The 22,784-nt window shown below is 44.7% G+C and overlaps 1 protein-coding gene across 1 annotated transcript in view; it reads left to right on the top strand.

Moving 5' to 3' along the window:
* FBXL4 (F-box and leucine rich repeat protein 4) overlaps window positions 1–22,784 on the top strand; it is a 62,033-nt gene that overhangs the window by 4,582 nt on the left and 34,667 nt on the right. Inside the window, exons 2-4 of the mRNA XM_075597509.1 lie at window positions 3,662–4,257; window positions 6,149–6,494; window positions 15,425–15,669. Coding sequence (XP_075453624.1) covers window positions 3,746–4,257; window positions 6,149–6,494; window positions 15,425–15,669 — 1,103 coding nt within the window. The 5' untranslated portion in view covers window positions 3,662–3,745. The remainder of the gene's footprint in view (window positions 1–3,661; window positions 4,258–6,148; window positions 6,495–15,424; window positions 15,670–22,784) is intronic.

The raw sequence follows: 22,784 nt of genomic DNA, 5'->3' as shown, positions 1-22,784 counted from the left end.
TATAGGATAAATAAGATATCGAGAGTGTGAGACGGAGAGTGTGTCGTGTGAGACGGGGTGGAAGACGGAGGGGCGGGAAGCCGCAGCCGCCTCTGTCCCATGCCGAGCTTCCGACAGGCCTCCCTCTCATGCCGTCCGCGCCGGAAGCAGAGAGCGCTGATGTCAGAGCACTTCCGGCGCTCTGACGTCAGAGAGGTCCGTCGGCGTGGGACAGAGGGATAGAGTCATGCAGGCTGCGGTTAAGGGAGAGCCGGGGCCCGGCCGCGAGAGGACCGGCAGACGAGCCTAGCCAGAGGTCGGGCCCAACTTGCAGGGCCGACTCCCCGGGACGCCAACCCCGGCAGACCCACCCTGTTGGTGGCCCTGGGAAAGACATTCAGAAACTTTGGTCTGTACAGCAGGTGTAAGGTCAGGGGTTGCAAAGTACATTTGTATGTCATCAGCATAGAGCTGATATTTTAACCCAAGAGACGTGATTAGCTTACCTAGAGAGAGTGGATAAAGAGAAGAGATACCAGGACATAGCCCTGGGGTACACCCACAGAGAGATCGATAGAGGAGGAGGTGTTAGCAAAAGAGAGACACTGAATTTACGATGGGAGATGTAAGAGGAGATCCACGATAGAGCTTTTTTACGAATACCAAGAGTATTGAGAATGTGAAGGAGAAGAGGGGGGTCCACAGTATCAAATGCTGCAGAGCGGTCGAGTAATGTGAGCAGAGTAATGACCTTTGTCTTTGGCAGCATAGAGGTCATTGGTTATTTTAGTGAGGGCTTTTTCAGTGGAGTGAGCAGTGTGGAAGCCAGATTGTAGAGGGTCTATGAGAGAATAGGTAGTGAGAAAATGGAGCAAGCAAGAGAAAACATGACTTTAAAAGAGTTTAGAGGCAAGAGGCAGGAGGGGAGACAGGTTGATAGTTAGAAAGACAGGTAGGGTCAAGCTTTCTGTTTCAGTAATGGTATGACTGTTGCATGTTTGAAGGAGGAGGGGAAGGTACCAGAGTAGAGGGAGGAGTTCAAAATGTGTGTGAGCGTAGGGATTAGGCTGGGGCCATAGAAGGGGAAGCAGGGCCGGACCGCGCTGACGCTGAGGCTCGCCTGCTGAAATCTGCGCGATTTCATGCCCATGCAGGCGCGATCGGAGGCGGGGGGAGACTGAGGGAGCCGGGCAGTGACGTCGCTGGGCCAATAACCCGCGACGCACCGACGTCAACGTCACGGCGCTGCGCTGCTCCGCGCTGATTGAATGTTTTCAGCCGAAAGCGCTCTGAAAAACAGCTTGGCTGTCAGCTGAAAAATTCAGCACCTCAGCACACCTGCGGACGCTCGCATGAGGCCCTCTCAAGGCATCCTCATTGAGGATGCAGGGGCTCAGCGCGGAGCGTCCGCACGGCTCAGCGCGGCCTGTCCTTCTATGGACTCGGCCTTAGAGTATGAGCAAGAGTTTTAGTAGATGGGAGGGAATGGGGTCAAGAGGGCAGGTGGTAGAGGGAGAAGAGATTAGCAAAGATACATTCTCCTTTGTGACAGTGGAAAAAGTTGAGGAGGTCAGGAGGAAAGTTAGGAAGAGGTGTAGGATGGGAGGAGAATACAGAGGCGATGTCTTGATGTATGGATTCCACCTTTTTCCTTGAAATAGTCAGCAAAGTCCACAGGTGAGATGGAGGAAGAAATACAGACAGCAGAGGGTGGTCTGAGTAGGGAGTCAAGGACAGAGAAGAATCGTTGTGTGTTAGATTTGTGCATGTTTATTAGTGAAGAAAAGTAGGTTTGTTTAGCCTGAGAGGGTATAGTTGAAACAGGATAGTATAACAGTTGATACATGTGATAGCTTCATAATAGTGGTACAAATGTCAGAATCAGACTCGTACATCAAGAACAAAATACAATTTTTAGAAAATATGTGTTTCACATTATTAGCACAGTTGGTCCATGGCTGCCAAACGTTGGAAAAAATGTATACTGTACATTGTATCATTTCATAAGTGTCATTTTTTTCAATGCTCATTATAAACCATATGTTTTCCTTCACTTGGAACAGAGATGGTGGAAGTGATCTATTTCGCTATTGTACACAGGCTGTGGTAACTACATTGAGCAGCATTTTTGCTGTTTCGGTACAAATGTTGTCTACAATGTTTTTATAACGTTTGTTTCATGTTGCAAGAATAAGCAATAGCTAAAAGCCTAAATATTAAACAGCACAGCGACTCACATCACTGAATATACAATACATGGTGATTCTGTTAACAGCTTGTGGTGGAGCTTTAGCTAAATGAGGAAATCCATTGGCAAAAATGTTTAGATACACAGGTATAATAAAGATACACTTTATTTACACTTTATCGCTTTTGCGTTTGGCATTTAGGGGCTTGTTTATTAAAGTTATATGACTTTAAAATTAGGGCAAAACCAGTGGGAAAAGAATTGTACCAAATTTATCATTGTAAAAATTGCATTCAGAAAATGGAGAGGAGCGCACGATCCAACGGGAGCAAAGAGAGGACCCAAATCAAAAAAATATAAACTTTAATGTGTCATAAGACCTAAAATGGATTTTAGGTCGTATGACACATTAAAGTTGATATTTTTTTGATTTGGGTCCTCTCTTTGCTCCCGTCGGATCGTGCGCTCCTCTCCATTTTCTGCATTCACTATCACTGGAAGCTGCACATCCTGCCAGCCATACAGAGGAACTGTGAGTACATTATTGCTACAAGGGTACCTCCAATGAGACCGATCGTGGGGTGGTCATTCCTACCCATTACCTGTCTTCAGGAGGGTCGTTTACCCATTATTGCTAGCTACTATTTCTACTCATCTTTATTGTTTCTGGATTATCCTTGGATACTGGCATTGGCTATTATTGGTTATTATACCTTGCATTTGAGCGCTTCTTCATCTCTATCTAAAAATTGCATTCAACAGGTTTTAATTTCTTTGATAATTATGGTGCTATTTTTTTGCGCTGGTTTTGACCCATTTCTGCAAAATTAAGTAAATAGACCCATCTCAAAGTGTACCCATTTGTTCTCTGGTTTATAATATATTTGGGTGAATTTGAGGGAGTTGTGATGCAGCAGGTAATGTTTTAATGTTCTAATAACAACATGAGTGTCCAGGTCCGTATACTCTACTTTGGAAGTTCTGATTCTGAGAGTTGGAAATGTAGAGTGACAGAGACTTGTACAGTTTCTTGTATTTCCTCCTGAACGTCTTAGGCTGAGATTATACTCACAGCGCGACGGAGCGTATAGCCTCGCACAATCCTGCAGCCCCAGCGATCTGTGAACTTGGCTTTCAGGAAATTGAGGAGGCGTGGCGAACATGTCACGAAGCTGGTTCGCCCTCATTGGCTGAACCGATCACGTGACGCGGACGTCACGCGGCCACGCTTGAAAAGACAATCGCGGTTGCTCCGTTGTGCGCGCACACAAGGATTGGCCTCGTAGGCATTAGGCAATTTGTGGATGGCACACTGTATAATCGCGGCCCTACATTGATGAATCCCTTTGAGTGCTTAGCTGTCAATGATTTGTGGTTTAAGAGTTATGTTGTTGCTTAGTATATATATATATATATATTTTTTTTAAAAACATTTGTTTGAAGCCTTTACAATTGCTTTTCATTTGTTTTTTTTTGTTTTTTCTTTCTCTGCAGGCTTGTGTGTATAAAGTCAGCTAGCAGTTACCACAACACACAGAGGACGCCTCACCATACTGTTGCCAAGTCTTTTTGAGCTTCATGTCTCCTTGTTTTCCCATGTTAACTGTCCTGACTATGTTTTATTATATCTGCCTCCGGCGCCGGGCACGGTTAGCTAATAGGGGGGAAATGATGAACAGCCGTAGAGCTATTGAATCAAACAGCCGTGCTTTGCCCATGTCTACTGAAGCTGTGCAGTATGCCAAAGAGGTTGTGGATTTCAGTTCCCACTATGGAAGTGAAAACAGCATGTCATACACCATGTGGAACTTAGCAGGCACCCCCAATGTGTATCCAAGCTCAGGGGATTTCACTCAGACTGCGGTTTTTAGGACTTATGGAAACTGGTGGTATCAATGCTCCAGTGCTTCACATCCATTCAAGAGGGCACCACCAAGTTTCTTCAGTCAGGACTATGTAGAGCTTGCTTTTGAGGAGCCTGTTTATCCTACAGCAGTTCACATCCTGGAAACGTATCATCCTGGCTCAGTGGTAAAGATTCTGGCTTGTTCTGCAAATCCCTACTCCCAAATTGCTCCTGCTGAAGTGAGGTAAGCTCTCCCTGTTTTCAGGGGAAGATTGGAATGGTCAAATTTCAGAATTTAACGGTAGTATTTTTACCATATAAAATATGCTAACTCGATTGCGATACAGTAGACAAGTGTTTACACGTTTGCTTTTCATGATACGACACACAGTACATATTTTGTCTTATCTGTTGATTTTTTTTTAATTGTTGCCGATTTGGCACAATGTGGCATAAGCCCCCTAACTTTTGAATATGATACAATTGTAATCTTGGTCAGGTGTAAGAGTAACATCCCATGAAAATATAGAAACTTGACAGATGTTAGTCTATAAATAAATTCTACAATGGTTAGTTACAAAAGATTTTGCATCTGTGTTGAGCATACATTATCAGTTTGACTATCCCACGATTATCTGTTATGCCCACCACACAAGGAAGTTCTCATTCTTGAAGTCATGTTTTTGAACATGTCAAAATAAAAAGAAATCTGGTCACAAAGCATTGGTGTTATTCTCTTCTACCTATCTACCTATCTATTTATCGAGGTATCTGTACCGTGTTAGCCAAGCTTAATAATCAAAAACGAATAGACGATACAGTTCTGTGGCTAACTAAATGCTTTTATTTGTGCGAGCTTTCGAGATACACTGATCTTTTAAATTTGCCTGTCTCTCCAAAATATCTGAGCCTCCGCACGCATGCGGAAGCGGCTGCTTAAGCCGCGCTGATGACAGATGCAGGGGGTAAGTGCACGGCTCAGCAAGGCTCAGCAAGGCTCACCGTACTATGTCCCAGGCCTTAGTCATAAATTGGATACTGCACAGGGGGGAGGGATAGGCGTCAGTCACAGATACATTCCAGGATGCACTGTATTTAAGTAAAACCCTTTCTTACTTTATCCATTGTAACACCGCCGTAAGAAGAGATCAGTGAATCTCGAAAGCTCTCACAAATAAAAACATTCCGTTAGCCACAGAACGGCATAGTCTATTCATTTTTGATTATAATATATTATGTGGTGGGTTTTGGGGTTTCTTGAGCTTGCTGGGATTTTGTGGGGTTATTACTTCGATCTTATACAAGAAATAAGATGTACTTGAATGCAACAATCTGGTATCTGCTCTTAAAAGTTAGGTCCTTACACTCGATATGGGATGCAGGTATTAAAGGAGCCGTTTCCGCTACTTTCCCCGTCCCCCCTTGTCCTGTCCCCTCTTCCCCCTCATCCCTTTTGTTTTTAGTTAGAAGTTGTAGTGATGAGAAGCAAGGGGTCCCTGGAGCCATTTAATAAAAAGGGGGAACAGAGGGGGAACTGCTCCTTTAAGAATTTCCATGGCAGTGTAATAGTGAGAATCTAAAAGAAACACTAGGCTGCACTCCAGGGGTCTTTGTGGGAAAAATATATAGTCCTTTATTAGTTGTTAGATTCGGCACTACTTTGGACATTTTATAAAGATGGTGGTAGTAGTGAAACAATGCTGTCTAGTGTCAATATTTCCCTTCGCAGTTTTTCCCATCGCGAGTGGTGTACGTTAAATCTTGAGCCTTGAGCATCATGGGATAATTAGGGGGACCCCTGCTGCAGGTTTTAATTTCTTAAAGGTGCAGTGACCAGCCAGTTGTAACCAAAGGATTAGTAACAACAAAGTGTGCTGCGTTGCTACATCTTCATGTTGCAGGCTACACTCTGACTGAGGAAGTAGAAACCATTAACAAATATGTTTGTGAATATATTTAATATAATCATGACAAGGAAATTGACCCAGGGTTCTTACTTTGAAGTCTTTTTACATTTAATCGTGAAATCTTGGTAATTCGAGCAGTAGACTTCAAGCACATAAATAAGAGCCAATACAGCACTAAATAAATAATACCCATAACTGATCTAATGTTGCTATCCATTTCTGATCTAGGTGGGAAACCATTTGGTCTGGAGAACCCACACATGTGCATTCTCCTCAAGCTCGCCAGTTCACACCTTGCATAAAAGAAATCAGCTTCCCAACAAACCTTTTGCGCCTGGAAACCAACAGTTCTCTATTGGACTATTACACCGAGCTGGATGCCGTGGAATTACATGGTGTAAAAGAGAAGCCAATGCTCTCGCTGAAAACTACAGCCATTAACATGAGTGATTTGGATGAGGATGAATATGACGATAAGGATAGCTGTGGAATAGACTGTCTCACTAGTCAGTTCAGTAGTTCTGGCCTCAGGGAATGGACAAATAATGGCTATTTTGACAAATTGCCTTATGAGGTAAGTGAACAGATTAGATATCAGAGTGAATTCAGCAGAAAATATACACCAAGTACTGGATAGTGTGTTTCTCATTGTTTTCGTGTCTGTGTCTCTTTCCCTCTCTCTTTCCCTTTTGTAACCTGTGTCTTTACTTGCCCTTCTCTGTGGGATCTATGTATCAACACAGATGTGCACACGTAATAGAAAAGGCGCAGGATCTGATACATCTCATTATAATAGTTGTTCCCTGTACTGTAACTCCCCAGACAGCAACATTGGAACAAAGTATATTGATATATTGACACTGGATGAAAATGTTCCATTGCTCAGAAATTGCATTGATGCATAGTCCCAAGTGTCTCTTTTTTTCTTTTCCTCCCTCTTTATCCCTTTGCCTGCCCCCTGTCTCTTTCCCTTTGCCTGCCCTCTGTCTCTTTCCCTTTGCCTGCCCCCTGTCTCTTTCCCTTTGCCTGCCCCCTGTCTCTTTCCCTTTGCCTGCCCCCTGTCTCTTTCCCTTTGCCTGCCCCCTGTCTCTTTCCCTTTGCCTGCCCCCTGTCTCTTTCCCTTTGCCTGCCCCCTGTCTCTTTCCCTTTGCCTGCCCCCTGTCTCTTTCCCTTTGCCTGCCCCCTGTCTCTTTCCCTTTGCCTGCCCCCTGTCTCTTTCCCTTTGCCTGCCTCTTTCCCTTTGCCTGCCCTCTGTCTCTTTCCCTTTGCCTGCCCCCTGTCTCTTTCCCTTTGCCTGCCCCCTGTCTCTTTCCCTTTGCCTGCCCCCTGTCTCTTTCCCTTTGCCTGCCCCCTGTCTCTTTCCCTTTGCCTGCCCCCTGTCTCTTTCCCTTTGCCTGCCCCCTGTCTCTTTCCCTTTGCCTGCCCCCTGCCTCTTTCCCTTTGCCTGCCCCCTGTCTCTTTCCCTTTGCCTGCCCCCTGCCTCTTTCCCTTTGCCTGCCCCCTGTCTCTTTCCCTTTGCCTGCCCCCTGTCTCTTTCCCTTTTCCTGTCCCCTGTCTCTTTTTTCCTTCGCCTGTCCCCTGTCTCTCTTCTATTTTTTTACATTCTCTTTCCCTCCTCCTTCTCCTTCTTCTCCTTCTTCTTCCCCCCCTCTCTCTCCTGCTCAGTGAGTAATAGACACTGATTATGAAAAGCAATAACACTGAGTTTGAAGCCGGCGAGCCTGTTCAAATCCCAGTGTCAGCTCTTTGTGATCGTGGGCAAGTCACGTTATCTCCCTGTGCCTCAGGCACCAAATTAGATTGTAAGCTCTATGGATGAGGGACCCATGCCTGCAAAAATTCTATGTGCAGCTCTGTGTACACTGTCAGTGCTATACAAGAACAACTGTTATTCATTTTTATCTTTCCGTTCCCTGCCGTAGGCCCGGGCCATAGAGATGTGGGGAGAGTGGAGGCGCGCTAACGCTGAGGCTCGCCTGCTTCAGTCAGCGCGATTGCACGGACTTGCAGGCGAGCCAGCGTGCGCGAAGGGAGCCGGTGGGAGGTGGTTGGAGGCGGGGCAGTGACGTCGCTAGGCCAATCGCCCACGACGCACTGACGTCAATGTCACGGCGCCGTGACATTGACGCTGCTGTGCGGTGATTGGAGGTTTTCAGCCGACAGGGCGCTGAAAAACAGCTTGGCGCTCGGCTGAAAACTCCAAAGCCTCCGCACGCCTGCGGACGCTCGCGTGAGCCCCCTCTCAAGGCATCCTCATTGAGGATGCAGGGGCTCAGCGCGGAGCGTCCGCACGCCTCAGCACGGCCTGTCCTTCTATGGACTCGGCCTTACGGTGGCTGCAGCAGGTAGTGTTTAAGCGCAGAGGCAATTTTCTCTCTTTTTTTTTTATTTTATTTATATTGGAAATCGGCTCTACTCGCCCCAAAGATGTCTCCTTTCCTTATATCATGGCAAAATCTTTGGTTTAAAAAACAAACAACAAAAATCACTTTTATATTCTGTAGTTGAATTCTGGAGATATCAGTTGCTAAAAATGTTCCTCACTAGGAGGTTAAAATGGCTGCTGACGTTCGCATTTCTTAAGAGAACAAAGTTTGGCACGATCGCTATCCTGCAACATTTTTAGAGCAGGAGTGGGGGGGGGGGTGGGCGTGGATATTAGGTGAGGGGGCGTGTAATTGGCTGAATAGGGGCTGTGTGTGTGTCTGTCCATTTTCTCTCTTCCCCCTTCCCTCCTCTCTCCCTTCTCTCTCTCCCCCATTTTGCTCTCTCTCTCTCTCTCTCTCTCTCTCTCCCCCCCATTGCTCTCTCTCCCCCTTCCCTCCTCTCTCTCTCCCCCTTCCGTCCTCTCCCCCCCTTCTCTCCTTTCTCCCCCTCACTTTGACCACACCACACCACTTTGTTTGCCCCCTCCCCACACAACACCACTTTGTTTGCCCCACCACACCACTTTGTTTTCTCCCCCCCACACCAGTCAGTTTTGCCCCCCCACACTAGTCCGTTTGCCCCCCTCCCCCACACCAGTCCGTTTGCCCCCCCCCTCCCCCTCTTCCACGTCTCTCGGCTAGAAATCCCATGTTTGTGTTTGCAGTAGTGAGAGGGCATTACAACACGCCCTCTCTCTTCTCATTGGTCAGAGCAGGGTCATGTGACCCTGCTCTGAACCTGAAAGTATCTCTTCAGTGTCTCTTCAAGCACAAAGTTTGGGAGACGTGCGTGCACGAGCATGAGCGCCCACGCACAGCGCGAGCGTGAACGGGAGGATTCCCATTCACAGAGGCAAGCGCATAGCAAGCTCAGCGCCAGCGGGGACTCAGCCTTAGATTATCATTTTTTTTTTGGGGGGGGTGGGGAGAGTTTGCTGCTTTAAAAGCGTTTGCCGTTGCCTATGATAAGATATTAAAAAGATCACCCTTAGAAGTCTCTTGCAATATTATTCAAATAAAGACACGAAAAACAAGTAGAAGGAATGCAATTTTAACAATTAAATCATGGCAGCAAAGTTTATGGGAAATACATTTACCAGTGTTTAACAATATACTCCCATGTAATTAATGTGTATTAAAAATACCTAGCAAACTATTTATAGAAATACAATTTAACTTGTATATAGTTTACAATATTACTTACAGCACAACTTATTAAATCAGTGTTTGTATCTCATTACTTGTAAAATAATTATCCCACCCATCATTTTATAGACCGTGTTTCACCAGGTCATACACCAAGCAAAATACTAATTAAAATATATTTTTAAAGTAATATTGGTACAAACGTTTTCAAACACACACAAACAAAAAATAACTTCCTGCGTTGTTTTTTATTGAAAAAGTTAACACTCCAATAATGTAATCTCCATGTAATTTTTAACCTTGTTTTTATACATTTGAAATGCTTTGTCAGAATAAAACCCTGGCACAAGAGAATTTTGTCCAATAATAATAATGAGCATTTTCATAAAATAAATGGGGATGTCCATAGAAGTGCCCACTTTTACGTTTTTGTCAGACCTGATTTTGTTTCTCACTTACTGTCTGTCTCTAATTCTGCCTGTTACCTTCTGCCTCTCTGTATCTATCGATCTCTCTCTCCTTCTCTCCCCCCCCCCCCCACCCCGAGACCTGGATCTTATTACCTTTTACATTGCACATTTCTGTGGCTACCCTGTCTGTATCTGTACCTTGAGTGCTTAAACTGTGAGCCAAAAAGGCTTCCTGAAATAGAGTACATGCAAGATGCAGGGCAGTTACTTACATTTACATTAAAAAAAAACTAGTACTGTAGTAGCTAATGAAGTGGACAATTAAAAAAAAAAAAAAAAAAGCAAGAAACGGCTGTAAGGTTTAATATCTGCTTGAAAATTAGGCTTTTACCTTGTGAAATGAGTTATTCAATAACAACAATAAGCGAGTACTTTTAGGTTGGAAGCAGGTGTACTTCTGTTGTACTGCCTGCTCACCTCATGCAGTCTGTGACTGAGCCTTTTCTGCAAAATGTGTCTGTAACACTTGGGCAAGATCCACAAAGCTCTACTAAGCCACTTAACATAATCTGAACCTTAACTTTACATCACGTTAAGACCAACGATGTATCTTCAAAGGATAATAACGTAACGTTTAGTCATGCTTACTCCCGTAAAGCTTCAATTATAGCGGCCGTTCGTGCTAAAATGATATGCAAATGAGGCATTTTCATTGACATGTCTTGTCTGTGGAAGTTAACGCAGCCACTTAACGTTGCGTTCATTTGGTCATGCCCAATGGACGGGTGCAACACCACAGTTAGGTATGATTTAACAAACTTTATTCCACGGTGAGGAAATAACCCAGATGTACCAACCCTCTAATGCACGAGTAACCAACTCCAATCCTCATGGGCCACCAACAGGTGAGGTTCTAAGGATATCCCTGCTTCAGCACAGGTGGCTCAGTCAGTGACTTGGTTGATAATTGAGCCACTTGTGCTGAAGCAGCGATATCCTTCTATACCTGACCTGTTGGAGGACTGAAGTTGGCCACTCCTGTTCTAAAGCAAGAGGAAACCTGTACATGTTCCAAAAATGCAATCATGTGACCGGATTTGTTAAATCCTTCAGTTCGAGAGTGGTGCACAATGGGGGTTCCAGAACTGTGAGGCCCTGAAGAGATTAAGCTCAGACAAACTATTTTAATTCTACACCTTTTTACTTTCTCATCATAATATTAATAAAAAAATAGTCAAAGAAATAACATTTTCTCATGAGACATTTTAATATGCAATACTATGGTGTGGTGACCAATAACTCTGATTTTTTTTAGAAACCATAGACAAACTGTATTTAAAATTCACCAATAAAAGCAGATATTTAATCAACGTGTACCCTGGTTTTAATGTAGTCCGTCAAATATCATGGAGACCATCTTTCACCTTTAAAAAAAAAAGCCTGAGCGAGATTAAAGCAGGGGGTCTCCAGGCTCTGGGAACCCCCCTGCTTCCGGTTATACTGACCTGCCATAGTACATGCCAGGAGCCGCTTGAAAAACAGGGGTCACGTGATGGCCTCTTTTCAAAGCTCCCCTGCCCTTCGGGCCCATAGGAAGCCGTGACGACATCATCATCCGATGCGGCTTCCTATTGGCCCACGTGACACAGGAGCATTAAAAAGCGGAGGGATACCGGCACCTACTACAAAGGCAACTATCTCTGGAAGCAGGGGGTCCCCTGAGCTGAAATTAATGGGGTTCAGTTCCAGAGACCCCCTTCTTCAATCCTATGGAGAAAAAAAACTCTTGGATTGCTCCTTTTTAATTCACTGACATACATTTTTGTGTTATACATTTTTTACATAATTTTTGGAGCAATGCTCTTGTTTGCGACTCTTGATGTTTGTGTCACTTTGTACTGATGACATAGTCTGGAATCATGTCACATATGATCCCGCTAACAAATGTTAATCTCTGTTGTGCAAGAGTAATATAATGATCTATTGAGTTGCATCATTGTTTATTTTAATGGTATAGCTTAATTTGAGGGTATGCAAAGCTTCCAGGTAGGGAGTTACAACTTTTTACCTTCTTAAAAAAAAAAAAGAGAGAGAATCGCATGTTTAAAATGTGACTACACAGTGCACACTACTAAATAATATATTCAATCCTCTCCAGTGAAAGGCCTGTAGATTCACATAGAGCTCTGCAACTGATGGCCTGCAGGGCAAATTTGATCCACAAAGGGCTTTGGAGTGGCACTTGGACTGTCTGCTTATTCAAATTTAATTATTGTTGCTCCGACAGCTACTGTAAGTGCAATTTTTTACACACAAATTTACTTGAAAGCTAAGGAAATACAAGCATATTTGATCAGAGGTGGGGCAGCAGGCCCTGATGCAGCTCGATACGGGGGGGGGTGGGAGGGAGTTGAGGGGACACACAGACATCCAGCTATCGTTCGCAGAAGGTGGTAGAGCCGAGGACGTGTCGTAGGCTCGTTGTGGAAGGGGAGGGAGGGGTCAGTCCTGGTGGTCCGATCTGTCATTTACTTCTCCACTTTAAGCTGAGTAACAGAAGCAATGTGCAACGGGTGCTCACTACAAACAGGACAAGACCGCAAGGCTGAGGTGGGGTTGTAGATAACCACCGACCTACAACCGTGAGACCAGGTTCGGATTGCAGAGTCGGGGTCATGTAGCCGGGTCAGGGTAGGAGAGTTCGGGTAGGTCAAGGTACTTGCTGTATTCAGGGGTTGGAGAGTGGAGAGTAGTCGTAATCCGCAGCTGAGGTCGAGGAGAGAGCGGGAATTCAGAAATGAGCCGAGGTCCAGGGGTTCGAGAAGGCAGAGGTCCAGGTACGAGCTGCGGTCACAACGAAAAGGCAAGGCACAGCAACGAACTGCTTAACGGGCAGGCAGCCAATGGTAATGGCAACACACAGCTGCAGGGTAATGAGAAATCAGACCTAGGCTGTCCACTGATAGGCAGGGGCGGAGTGCATCGCAGGTGAGGATTAATTGACTGAATTAACCCCTCGTGTGCTTCTGGAAATGCGGCACTACCGTGTATTGGAGACAGGAGCGTCCTCCATTGTGTCACGAGAGGCGGTGCGGGGGCGGAGCCTAGGTCCTGTGCCAGCAGGAGTATTGTGGCACTTGCGCGAGGAGCGTCACCCAATGCGTCACGGGACCGAGGTCCAATCCTCACACAATGCTTCTTTTGGTCTTTTCTTCATGCTATTCCTGAAATCTTATTCTGCAATGTTGAGCCAAAACAATAAATGCTATAGTCTCCCATTGATACACAACTGACTTAGAGGAGATATGTATCAGGTGTCTCTCAACATTGAGGATTGCTACAAAAACTGGTGCAAATTGCATAATTTTGTCTGCCATTTTGCATCAATGTATTAAGAGCTTTGCTCCATTTAGTCTCATCTTGGGCCACTGAGCGTGTGTGTGAGCGATTGATCATTGGTGGATTTAGGGGAGGAGATTGTCGGTGTATTTTTATGACCTGTATCAAAATGTGTGCTTGCAACTGGTGCATTTTTCCTTTGTGAAGAAAAAAAATCTGCCAGCTTGAGGTGGTGTTAACCTCTTCTCCAAATGTAGGATGCAGGTTTCATGCAGATGTCACTGGTGCAGACTGACACAGATTACATTTTTTGCTCTGTCGATCAAATTGCACTATCCTGATATAGCTCCCAAAGTTGGCTATCAATATTTAAATCCTCTTGTTTCATGACATGGGTTTGGGTTGCTACTGTTGCAATTTTTGAGTGTTGCTATATACAGCTCAACCCCCTTATAACGCTGTGCTTGGGGTCCAAAGAATCACATTGCATTGTAAGCGGATCGCATTAGAAATAATGTTCAATTGTCTGCATTGTGCAATAAAGTATTTAAGACACCAATAATCGTGTAGTAAAGTATTCATAAATACGAAAATTAGGAGCCACGCTTGCATCGCGTTATAAGCGGATTCGCTTTGTAACGGATTGCGTTATAACAGGGTTGAGCTGTGCTACTTTTTTGAGTAATGCTATATACCTGTACTTCTTTTTGGTCATCAAGTAATCGCATTGCTTCTTTCATAGCTACTGTATGAACCGCCTAGGATCAGGTTTTTGATGTAGTTGAACAGATACAGTAATTGTGTGTGACCCATCGCAGTAAATGTTGTCGCATCTTCTGTCGAAAAATAATACTATATTTGTATTTCTGACTTTTACTACAGCTCAATATGCAATGTAAAAACAGAATGTTTCTGAAAGTAGTGGCAATCTGCTTATTTTATCTGACCGAATAGAAGCAAAGCTTTAAGCAAATCCCATAATAGTTTTTGTTTTTTAAGTAAAAGTTTTGTGTTGATTAAAAACAAAAATTGGCGGTTCTTGTACCTGATTTGTACCATCCCAGTTTGAGAGAGGAGTATGTATTACAGCAAAAAAAATCAGTTACATGTCTCCATTACATTGCTATTAAAAAAAGTGCAAATACCATTAATATCTATAAATATCAAGTAACAAGTATTTGCACTAATGCACGAAACTCAAATAGCAAACGGCAAAACAATTCTGCTGTTTATTTTTCATTCATTTGGAAAGAACATGATGCGAATAACAGGTTACCGTAAAAAGAAAAGAATGTGCTCTTTGTTTAGGCTGCGGTCCCGCTAACACTGAGCGGGCGGTGCTTGGCGAGGTGACGTGTGTGTGTGTGCGTGTGTGTGTGTGTGTGCGTGCAAGTCCCCGCTCACGCGGATATGCGCGTGCGCACACGTGATGTGATTAGGTAAATAAAAATGTTATACTATCCCACTCGCTCAATATTCGGCAATGCCGCTCCCCCCGTGCGCGAGCAGACGCAGGACACCCGCCACGAATTCTTTGAGCGCCAGCGCACTCAGCGCTAGCGGGGACTCAGCCTTAGACGTGTTTCTGGTTGACACACTCCAGCACGGCAACAGAGCACTGAAGTTCTGGAAAGTAAATCACTGCTGTGCACCTGCAGCGCTGCAGTCGTCTGCTGGAAAAACGAGGCCAAAAAATGCCAGCTTTGTATCTTGAACAGCATATCGGCAAGCAAAGTGTTTTCTCCATTAAGTATCTAGGCCAGGGGTGGCCAACTCCCAGTCCTCAACTTGAAGACTGCGCCACCTGTACTGAAGCAGTGAGCCACATGCTGAAACAGGGACATCCTAAAAAACCTGACCTGTTGGTGGCCCTTGAGAACTGGACGTTGGCCACCCCCGGCGTAGGCGTACTTGTTGTGATTACTGGGGCGTTTTGATAATCCCCCAGAGTTACAAAGGGGCCAGCAATTAATTGATAAACAATGCGTCTCAACCCTTTTAGTACTGGAGGATTTTAAGAGTTAAACATCTCAGTCATAAATATGTTTGCATTTCTCTTCTATATTAAGAGTTGGTTTAAAATAAGTATTCTTATCTTTTATAGGAGCATTTATGATTCAATCATTTCCAAATGTGATATCACAGTATCCATAATGACGACCTGTTTTCTCTTTTTCAAACAGTTGATTCAGTTGATCATAAGCCACTTGTCACTTCCTGACCTTTGCCGCCTAGCACAGACCTGTAAGCTCCTGTATCAGCATTGCTGTGATCCCCTGCAGTACATTCATCTTAGTTTACAACCTTACTGGGCCAGTCTGAATGACACTTCCCTGGAGTACCTGCTGCCTCGCTGCACCCTTGTCCAGTGGCTGGATTTATCTTGGACCGGTAATAGGGGTTTTATCTCTGCCTCAGGATTCAGCGGGTAAGTGGGATTTGCAAATGGAGCAAAACTGGGGCTGAGAATCTCGATACATTGCCGCAAGATGAACATTTTGTGATATGACAATATTACTGCCTTGATTGTTAGTAGCTCTCAAATGATTCTGCATTCCTACCATCATGAATATATGTTGTAGCAAGAGCGCTGAATCCCCTCTCTTGGTGGATTCTGTCACCACAGTACACTGTGCATGCACAGTTACTGTGTAATGTCAATGGGTGCATTGTAATGAAGTGAACAGAGTACCACTCGAAAATGGTGGTTAAATGGTTCGCATTTGTTCATCCAACGTTTCGGGACAACACAGCAGACCTTTCTGGTATTTTGGGAATGTCCCGAAAAGGGGTGAAACCCCACTTGATGTACTTGATATAAGAATTTATATGTGTGAAGAGAAATTTGAGGAAGTAATGGTTGGATCTTGGAAAGTCTGCTAGCTTATAACGACATTTGTTAAACAAAAAATTAGCTCCGGCAGCGGTGGTTCAGCTTTGGAGACCCCCCGGCTTTTTATACAAGTAAAAAAAGAAATGTGTTGGGGAAACTTCCCCTTTAAAGGTTTGTATTTCATATATAAAATATTTTGCACGGTTGCATGAACATTCATCTTGTAGGTAATTATATTTTTTTGGTTCTAAATGAGTAACCAACAATTGTTGATAAACGTTTGAGATTTCACAGGTCTATTCTGTAAGATACGTTGATGGAAATAAAAAAAAAATGTAAAAAAAAACTTTACACAGGATATTTTTTTGTCATTTATTTTTTTAATTGGATGTCGGATTTGCAGAATAGTTTGCATATTCAGTTTAGTCGAAGGTAAATTTTTAATGGAAAATAAGGTAATGCTGATTCTGTAAGCTATGGCCCTTTTTATACAAGTAAATATAGAAAATATCCTCTGTAATTGCAAGTGTACAATTTGTAAAATGCTTTGAAACCGGATGTTGACATTTCTTATGAGCCTTACATGTTCCATTATTCTCATCTTTAAAAGATGCATAACAAAACTTGTATTTCAATTAATAAAAGTAAATCTTTTTCAAATGAAACATTTTCATAAAATACTTGCCTTTATTAAATGCAATACAAGTTTTTATTTTATTTATCTTTTTGAAACGTGGTAGTGGTAAAGGCTTATATAGGTTGAACTACTGTATACGACCTTTAAAGATGAGAATGGTAAGGCTCATAAGAAATGCCAACATCCAGGTTATAAGCATTTTACAAATTGTACACATGAATGTATTAACATTTGTTTTTGTTTATAAGAATGGAACATATCCCAATATCCATATGCGGAGGGGACCGAATTAATCTCCTCAACTGCTACAAGGTTTATTGGATTTTCTTAATACCTTGGGGTTTAAACTCTGAATGGGATCTGGGGAATCTCCTATGGTCCTTCATGATCATTTATGATTCTGAGTATTTTTGTGGAGTTGTGTGAACAGTTGTATTTAACTCCGATTGACACATTCAGACAGCGAATATCTGGTACTTTTGCTGCCCAAAAGTGACTGGGTTAGAACAAACAACATTCTGCTACTTTGGTCAATTGTAATTTATCAATTAATTATTTGTCAAATTAGGGAGAAAATTATTTGTTTTTTGCAACTACGCTCTGTTAATATATAAGCAAATTAATTTGTATACCTTAATATGATTCTATTGTATTATATTTTATGATGGTCAGTTAGTTATAATATTATTATTATTATTATGCTAAATTCATCAAACGTCTCTCTTGTTTTGTTCTGTATGGAATGAAATAGGGAGGCTTTGCTTGTTTTATATACTGTTATCTTCCTGTTGGCTATGTGTGTGCTTCTGTGGACCTGCATGGTGTCCATGGAGATGAGGCTGTGTTCTAATACTTCGTTAGTATCGTGACATCATACGCTGTAGAGGGCACTCCACCATTTGCTACAAGCCACGCGGCCTTAACCGAGTCCTATTTAAATGCTTTTACAATGTTTGTCATTTACTCATTGATAAAGCACCAGGTTGGGCGCAAACCCCGTTGAAAGATTGTGTGCCTCATTTTGTATGGCTGAATAAAAATTCACTTTTATATTTGGCTTAATTCGAGCCCGTTTCTGTTTTATGCAGTGTGATGCCCCACTGGAGAATTTTTGGATATGAGACTGAAATATCAACTGGGTTTCAGCCAGGGGCTGTGACATAATAAATAAAAATCACCTCAGTCTTTAAAAAAAAAAAAAAAAAAAAAAAAAAAAATGTAAAGATTATAATTTTAATAAATTCTGGAAGGGTTTGTAAAAGTTTAAATACGTTGCTATTTTCAAACCATTATATCCTCTAGCGAACTAGTTTCACATATTATTTTTTGAAAAGCAAGCAGTATAACATGCAGGAACAGGAGAATGCTCCAGGCATATAAATAGCCAAAGGCAAGACTAAAGGTAATTTAACTTATTGATGGTGTTTTTATTGGTAGGTCACATCTCATTTGGCATTAATATATTTCAAACTAAAGTCTTTGCAGTGCACAGATACTTTCTGACATTGCACTTGTTCAGTGCTTTTAATTTTTCTCGATTTTTATATTTGTTTTCAGCTGGTAGAATGTCCAAAGCACAATTCAGAAGTCAACTACTGTATACTTTAACAATGTTCTGTTTTTGATTGGGATCTAAATGGTGTAATTGGTCATCCTTTTTTATTTATTTATTTTTAAAGCACTGGTAATGGCCATGTAATGTAAATTTCAAACTATCTTATACTATATTAGTGAAAGCACTGTATGTTTGTTTGGCTGCCTGCCTGCCTGCATGCATGCCTGCCTGCTGGATGTCCGGTGTCCCTAGCGGCAATCTCATTGGTCCCTTGGCCCGCCCGCCCCCGCACACCTCTCATTGGCCTCACACACTCACACCACCCCCTTGGCCCGCCCCCCCACACCTCTCATTGGCCTGAGGCGGAGTGACGGGCCAAAGGTCCAAAAAAATAAAACACACACACACACACACACACACACACACACACACACCTCTCTCCCCTCTCCAAATCACCTCTTCCCCCTCCCCAGCGGCATCACCTCTTCCCCCTCCCCAGCGGCATCACCTCTTCCCCCTCCCCAGCGGCATCACCTCTTCCCCCTCCCCAGCGGCATCACCTCTTCCCCCTCCCCAGCGGCATCACCTCTTCCCCCTCCCCAGCGGCATCACCTCTTCCCCCTCCCCAGCGGCATCACCTCTTCCCCCTCCCCAGCGGCATCACCTCTCCCCCGCTCCAAATCACCTCTCCCCGCTCCAAATCACCTCTCCCCGCTCCAAATCACCTCTCCCCGCTCCAAATCACCTCTCCCCGCTCCAAATCACCCCTCCCCGCTCCAAATCACCTCGCTTCCCGCAGCTGCCACGCGGCGCGTAAGATGGCGGACCCCCTTCCTCCCTCGCGGCGCCGAGTCAGACGGTGGCGGCGCCCGGAAGTACAGGTAGGTGTCGCTCCCCACCTCCGCGCCAAACGGAACTGAGAAAGGGCGCATCAACTGAGGTGTGTGTGTGTGTGTGTGTGTGTGTGTGTGTGTGTGTGTGTGTGTGTGTGTGTGTGTGTGTCACTGTCCACTGCCCCCCCCTCCTATCCACTGCCCCCCCCTCCTGTCCACTGCCCCCCCTCCTGTCCACTGCCCCCCCCTCCTGTCCACTGCCCCCCCCTCCTGTCCACTGCGTCCCCCCTCCTGTCCACTGCGTCCCCCCTCCTGTCCCCCCTCCTGTCCACTGCCCCCCCCCTCCTGTCCACTGCCCCCCCCCTCCTGTCCACTGCCCCCCCTCCTGTCCACGCCCCCCCCTCCTGTCCACTGCCCCCCCCTCCTGTCCACTGCCCCCCCCTCCTGTCCACTGCCCCCCCCTCCTGTCCACTGCCCCCCCCCTCCTGTCCACTGCCCCCCCCTCCTGTCCACTGCCCCCCCCCTCCTGTCCACTGCCCCCTCCCTCCTGTCCACTGCCCCCCCCCTCCTGTCCACTGCCCCCCCCCTCCTGTCCACTGCCCCCCCCCTCCTGTCCACTGCCCCCCCCTCCTGTCCACTGCCCCCCCCCTCCTGTCCACTGCCCCCCCCTCCTGTCCACTGCCCCCCCCTCCTGTCCACTGCCCCCCCCCTCCTGTCCACTGCCCCCCCCCTCCTGTCCACTGCCCCCCCCCTCCTGTCCACTGCCCCCCCCCTCCTGTCCACTGCCCCCCCCCTCCTGTCCACTGCCCCCCCCCCCTCCTGTCCACTGCCCCCCCCTCCTGTCCACTGCCCCCTCCCTCCTGTCCACTGCCCCCTCCCTCCTGTCCACTGCCCCCCCCTCCTGTCCACTGCCCCCCCCCTCCTGTCCACTGCCCCCCCCCTCCTGTCCACTGCCCCCCCCCTCCTGTCCACTGCAGGAAATGCAGGGGGAGGAATCCATGCCTTTGAGGCGCCCCCCCCTCCCTTTGACGCCCCCCCCTCCCTTTGACGCCCCCCCCCTCCCTTTGACGCACGCACGCACACACTGACTGACGCGCACACAAAGGCTGACTGACGCACGCACACACTGACTGAGGCACACACTGACTGTGTGTGCGTCAGTCAGTCTGTGTGTGTTTGTGTTTCTGCCTCAGACTCACTGACGCGCGAGCAAACACACAGTGACTGACGCACACACGCTACATGAAGCTGTAAAGGAGGGAGGGAGGGGGGGGACTGGATTGATGTGAATGGGGGACAAACAGAGAGAGGGGGGAGGAGAGAGAGGAACGGGAACATTACATCCCGGGCAACGCCGGGTCTCTCAGCTAGTAGCCTATATTTACTAAACGTTGAGATTTTAGATGTCCCATTCAGTGCTACTGTGTTGGTCTGAAAAGTAAATGGACAATCTCAAATTAGAACTATAATCCAGGAGAAGCTGTTAATACTAAATGTTGAAAAGATGGTGTTCTATATTTGAGCGATCCTCTCTGTTTCCAAAAGGAAGAGGCGGTCCTCTTCCCCTCTCCCCGTTGCCCCCTCTCACATTGTTACATAAACAATTTGCTGACAGAGAGGCCAGCAATGCATTGCAGGCCCCCCTGGGAGGGAAAAATGCTTAAGGACCACTTCCAAACTTCCTGTCCCTGCTGTGTGAGAGTAGTTTGGTGATCTTATGTGTGCAGATCTGCTGCCATCAGGACGGTTTGGGAGGCCTAAATACAGTAGGGAGCTGGACTCTGAGACAATAGGAGAATTAGAACAAGGTGTGAACATGCCAGAAATTCTAGTTTCTGTCACATACAGACCATCAAAGTCATAGAGAAGAGGAGCTTTTCATATTGATCAGATGACATATCTGATTTGGTCAGTTAAATGTCATGGATATTCAGATCCTTGAGTAAGTCTGTTCGCTATTCAAGGTTCACAAAGGCAACATTAAAATGTTATGTGCATATGACTATCAAGGAACAACCACAGTTAAAAGCATGCGACTGCATTTTAAGACGCAGGACTTGATGTTCTGGGAATCAACCTTGAAGGTGGTTGTGCATATCCGCCAATTCCAAGATTAGCCAGATGTACTACTTTACCATATGGTGTGGTGGGTTTGGGTTCTGAGCTTGCAGAGACTGTGTGTGTTTGTAAATTTCAATTGGTAACAATTGTTTGGAGGTTTGTGACCCTTCCATCAGAGAGGTAAAGAGATCGTTTGCAGATAGTGTTAGGACTTGCAAAATAGGGGATACCGTGGCATGGTTACAGGCTTATAATGCTTTTGCCAAAGAATTTAACTAAATGACCCTCACTTACGAGAAGAAAAACAGAATCGTATTTAACTATGTAATTTGTAATAGTCGATGTAGCACTGGGACTTCTTGGCGTGTATTTGTGTGAATATATAATTTTTCATAATTTAATGTATTTATTATATAAACTTTACAGTAAGGGCAGTTAAAATGTGGAATTCATTACCCATGGAGACTGTGATGGCAGATACAATAGATTTGTTCAAAAAAAGGTTGGACATCTTTTTAGATGGGAAAGGTATACAGGGATGTACCAAATAAGTATACATGGGAAGGATGTTGATCCAGGGATTAATCCGATTGCCAATTCTTGGAGTCAGGAAGGTATTAATTTTTCCCCTTAATGTTTTTTTTTGTTTGCCTTCCTCTGGATCAATAAGTAAGTATAGATATAGAATAAAGTATCTGTTGTCTAAATTTAGCATAGGTTGAACTTGATGGACCTACGTCTTTTTTCAACCTCATCTACTATGTAACTTTTTTTAAATATAATTTATTGTCTTTATGTATTTGGGATTGTCCTTAACAAGTAGTCACCGATCGATATTTTACATTTATTTTTATATTCCTTGAGACCCGCTAATACCTGTTTCCATCATAAATCGATTAGATTTAATGTTTAGTATTAATCCAGCATTAATCACACAATAGTTACTTACTAAAGATGACTGCTTTTCACAAACCCTATTTAAGACCCCTTGACACTCTATACATGCCACCCTCAAATGAATTGGAGTACCACAAAGCTAGTTTGGCTATCTGCCCAGATCTTCACTTGGCATGCTTTATATTAAAATTGCCACTTGATGCCTATGCTCCCCACCTTGGAGACGCGCGTGGTAACTCTGGAGAACGGCCAACAAGATGATTGGGACGAAGGATGGATGTCATCCTCCAGAGCTGAAGCCAGATCCGTTTGGAATTTAGCCAGCACCGTGAACGCAAAATAGTGGGACCAAAGAGTGCTGCATGGGGCTTGTTTGTCTTCCATTCTGCAAGTGCACTTTGTGTGCTGTGTGACCAATCCTATATTGTACTATCACCCTATGGTGTTTTTATTAATTTTTGCAGTTTATATGATTGGGATGTGTTGAAACATTCATAGAGCAGCCTTCTGCAATGCCGCAGGCTGTGTCCGTGCTTGTGCCCCTGCTCCGCTGTCTTCGGTTCATTAAGTCCTTGAGACCCGTTTTTACAAGAAGGTTGCATACACAAGGGTGTTTTCTGTAGGATTGATTTTTAAAACTTTTATTTATAAAGGTCTAATTAAGGACTTATTTTTTTTTTTGATCATTTATTTTGCTATCCATCATACTTTTTTCCCCGTGTATTTG

This window comes from Ascaphus truei, chromosome 4 (genome assembly GCF_040206685.1).
Source record: "Ascaphus truei isolate aAscTru1 chromosome 4, aAscTru1.hap1, whole genome shotgun sequence".
Lineage (NCBI taxonomy): Eukaryota > Metazoa > Chordata > Amphibia > Anura > Ascaphidae > Ascaphus > Ascaphus truei.
The sequence above is the reverse complement of the archived record's forward strand: the minus strand, read 5'-3'. Positions and strand labels throughout refer to the sequence as shown.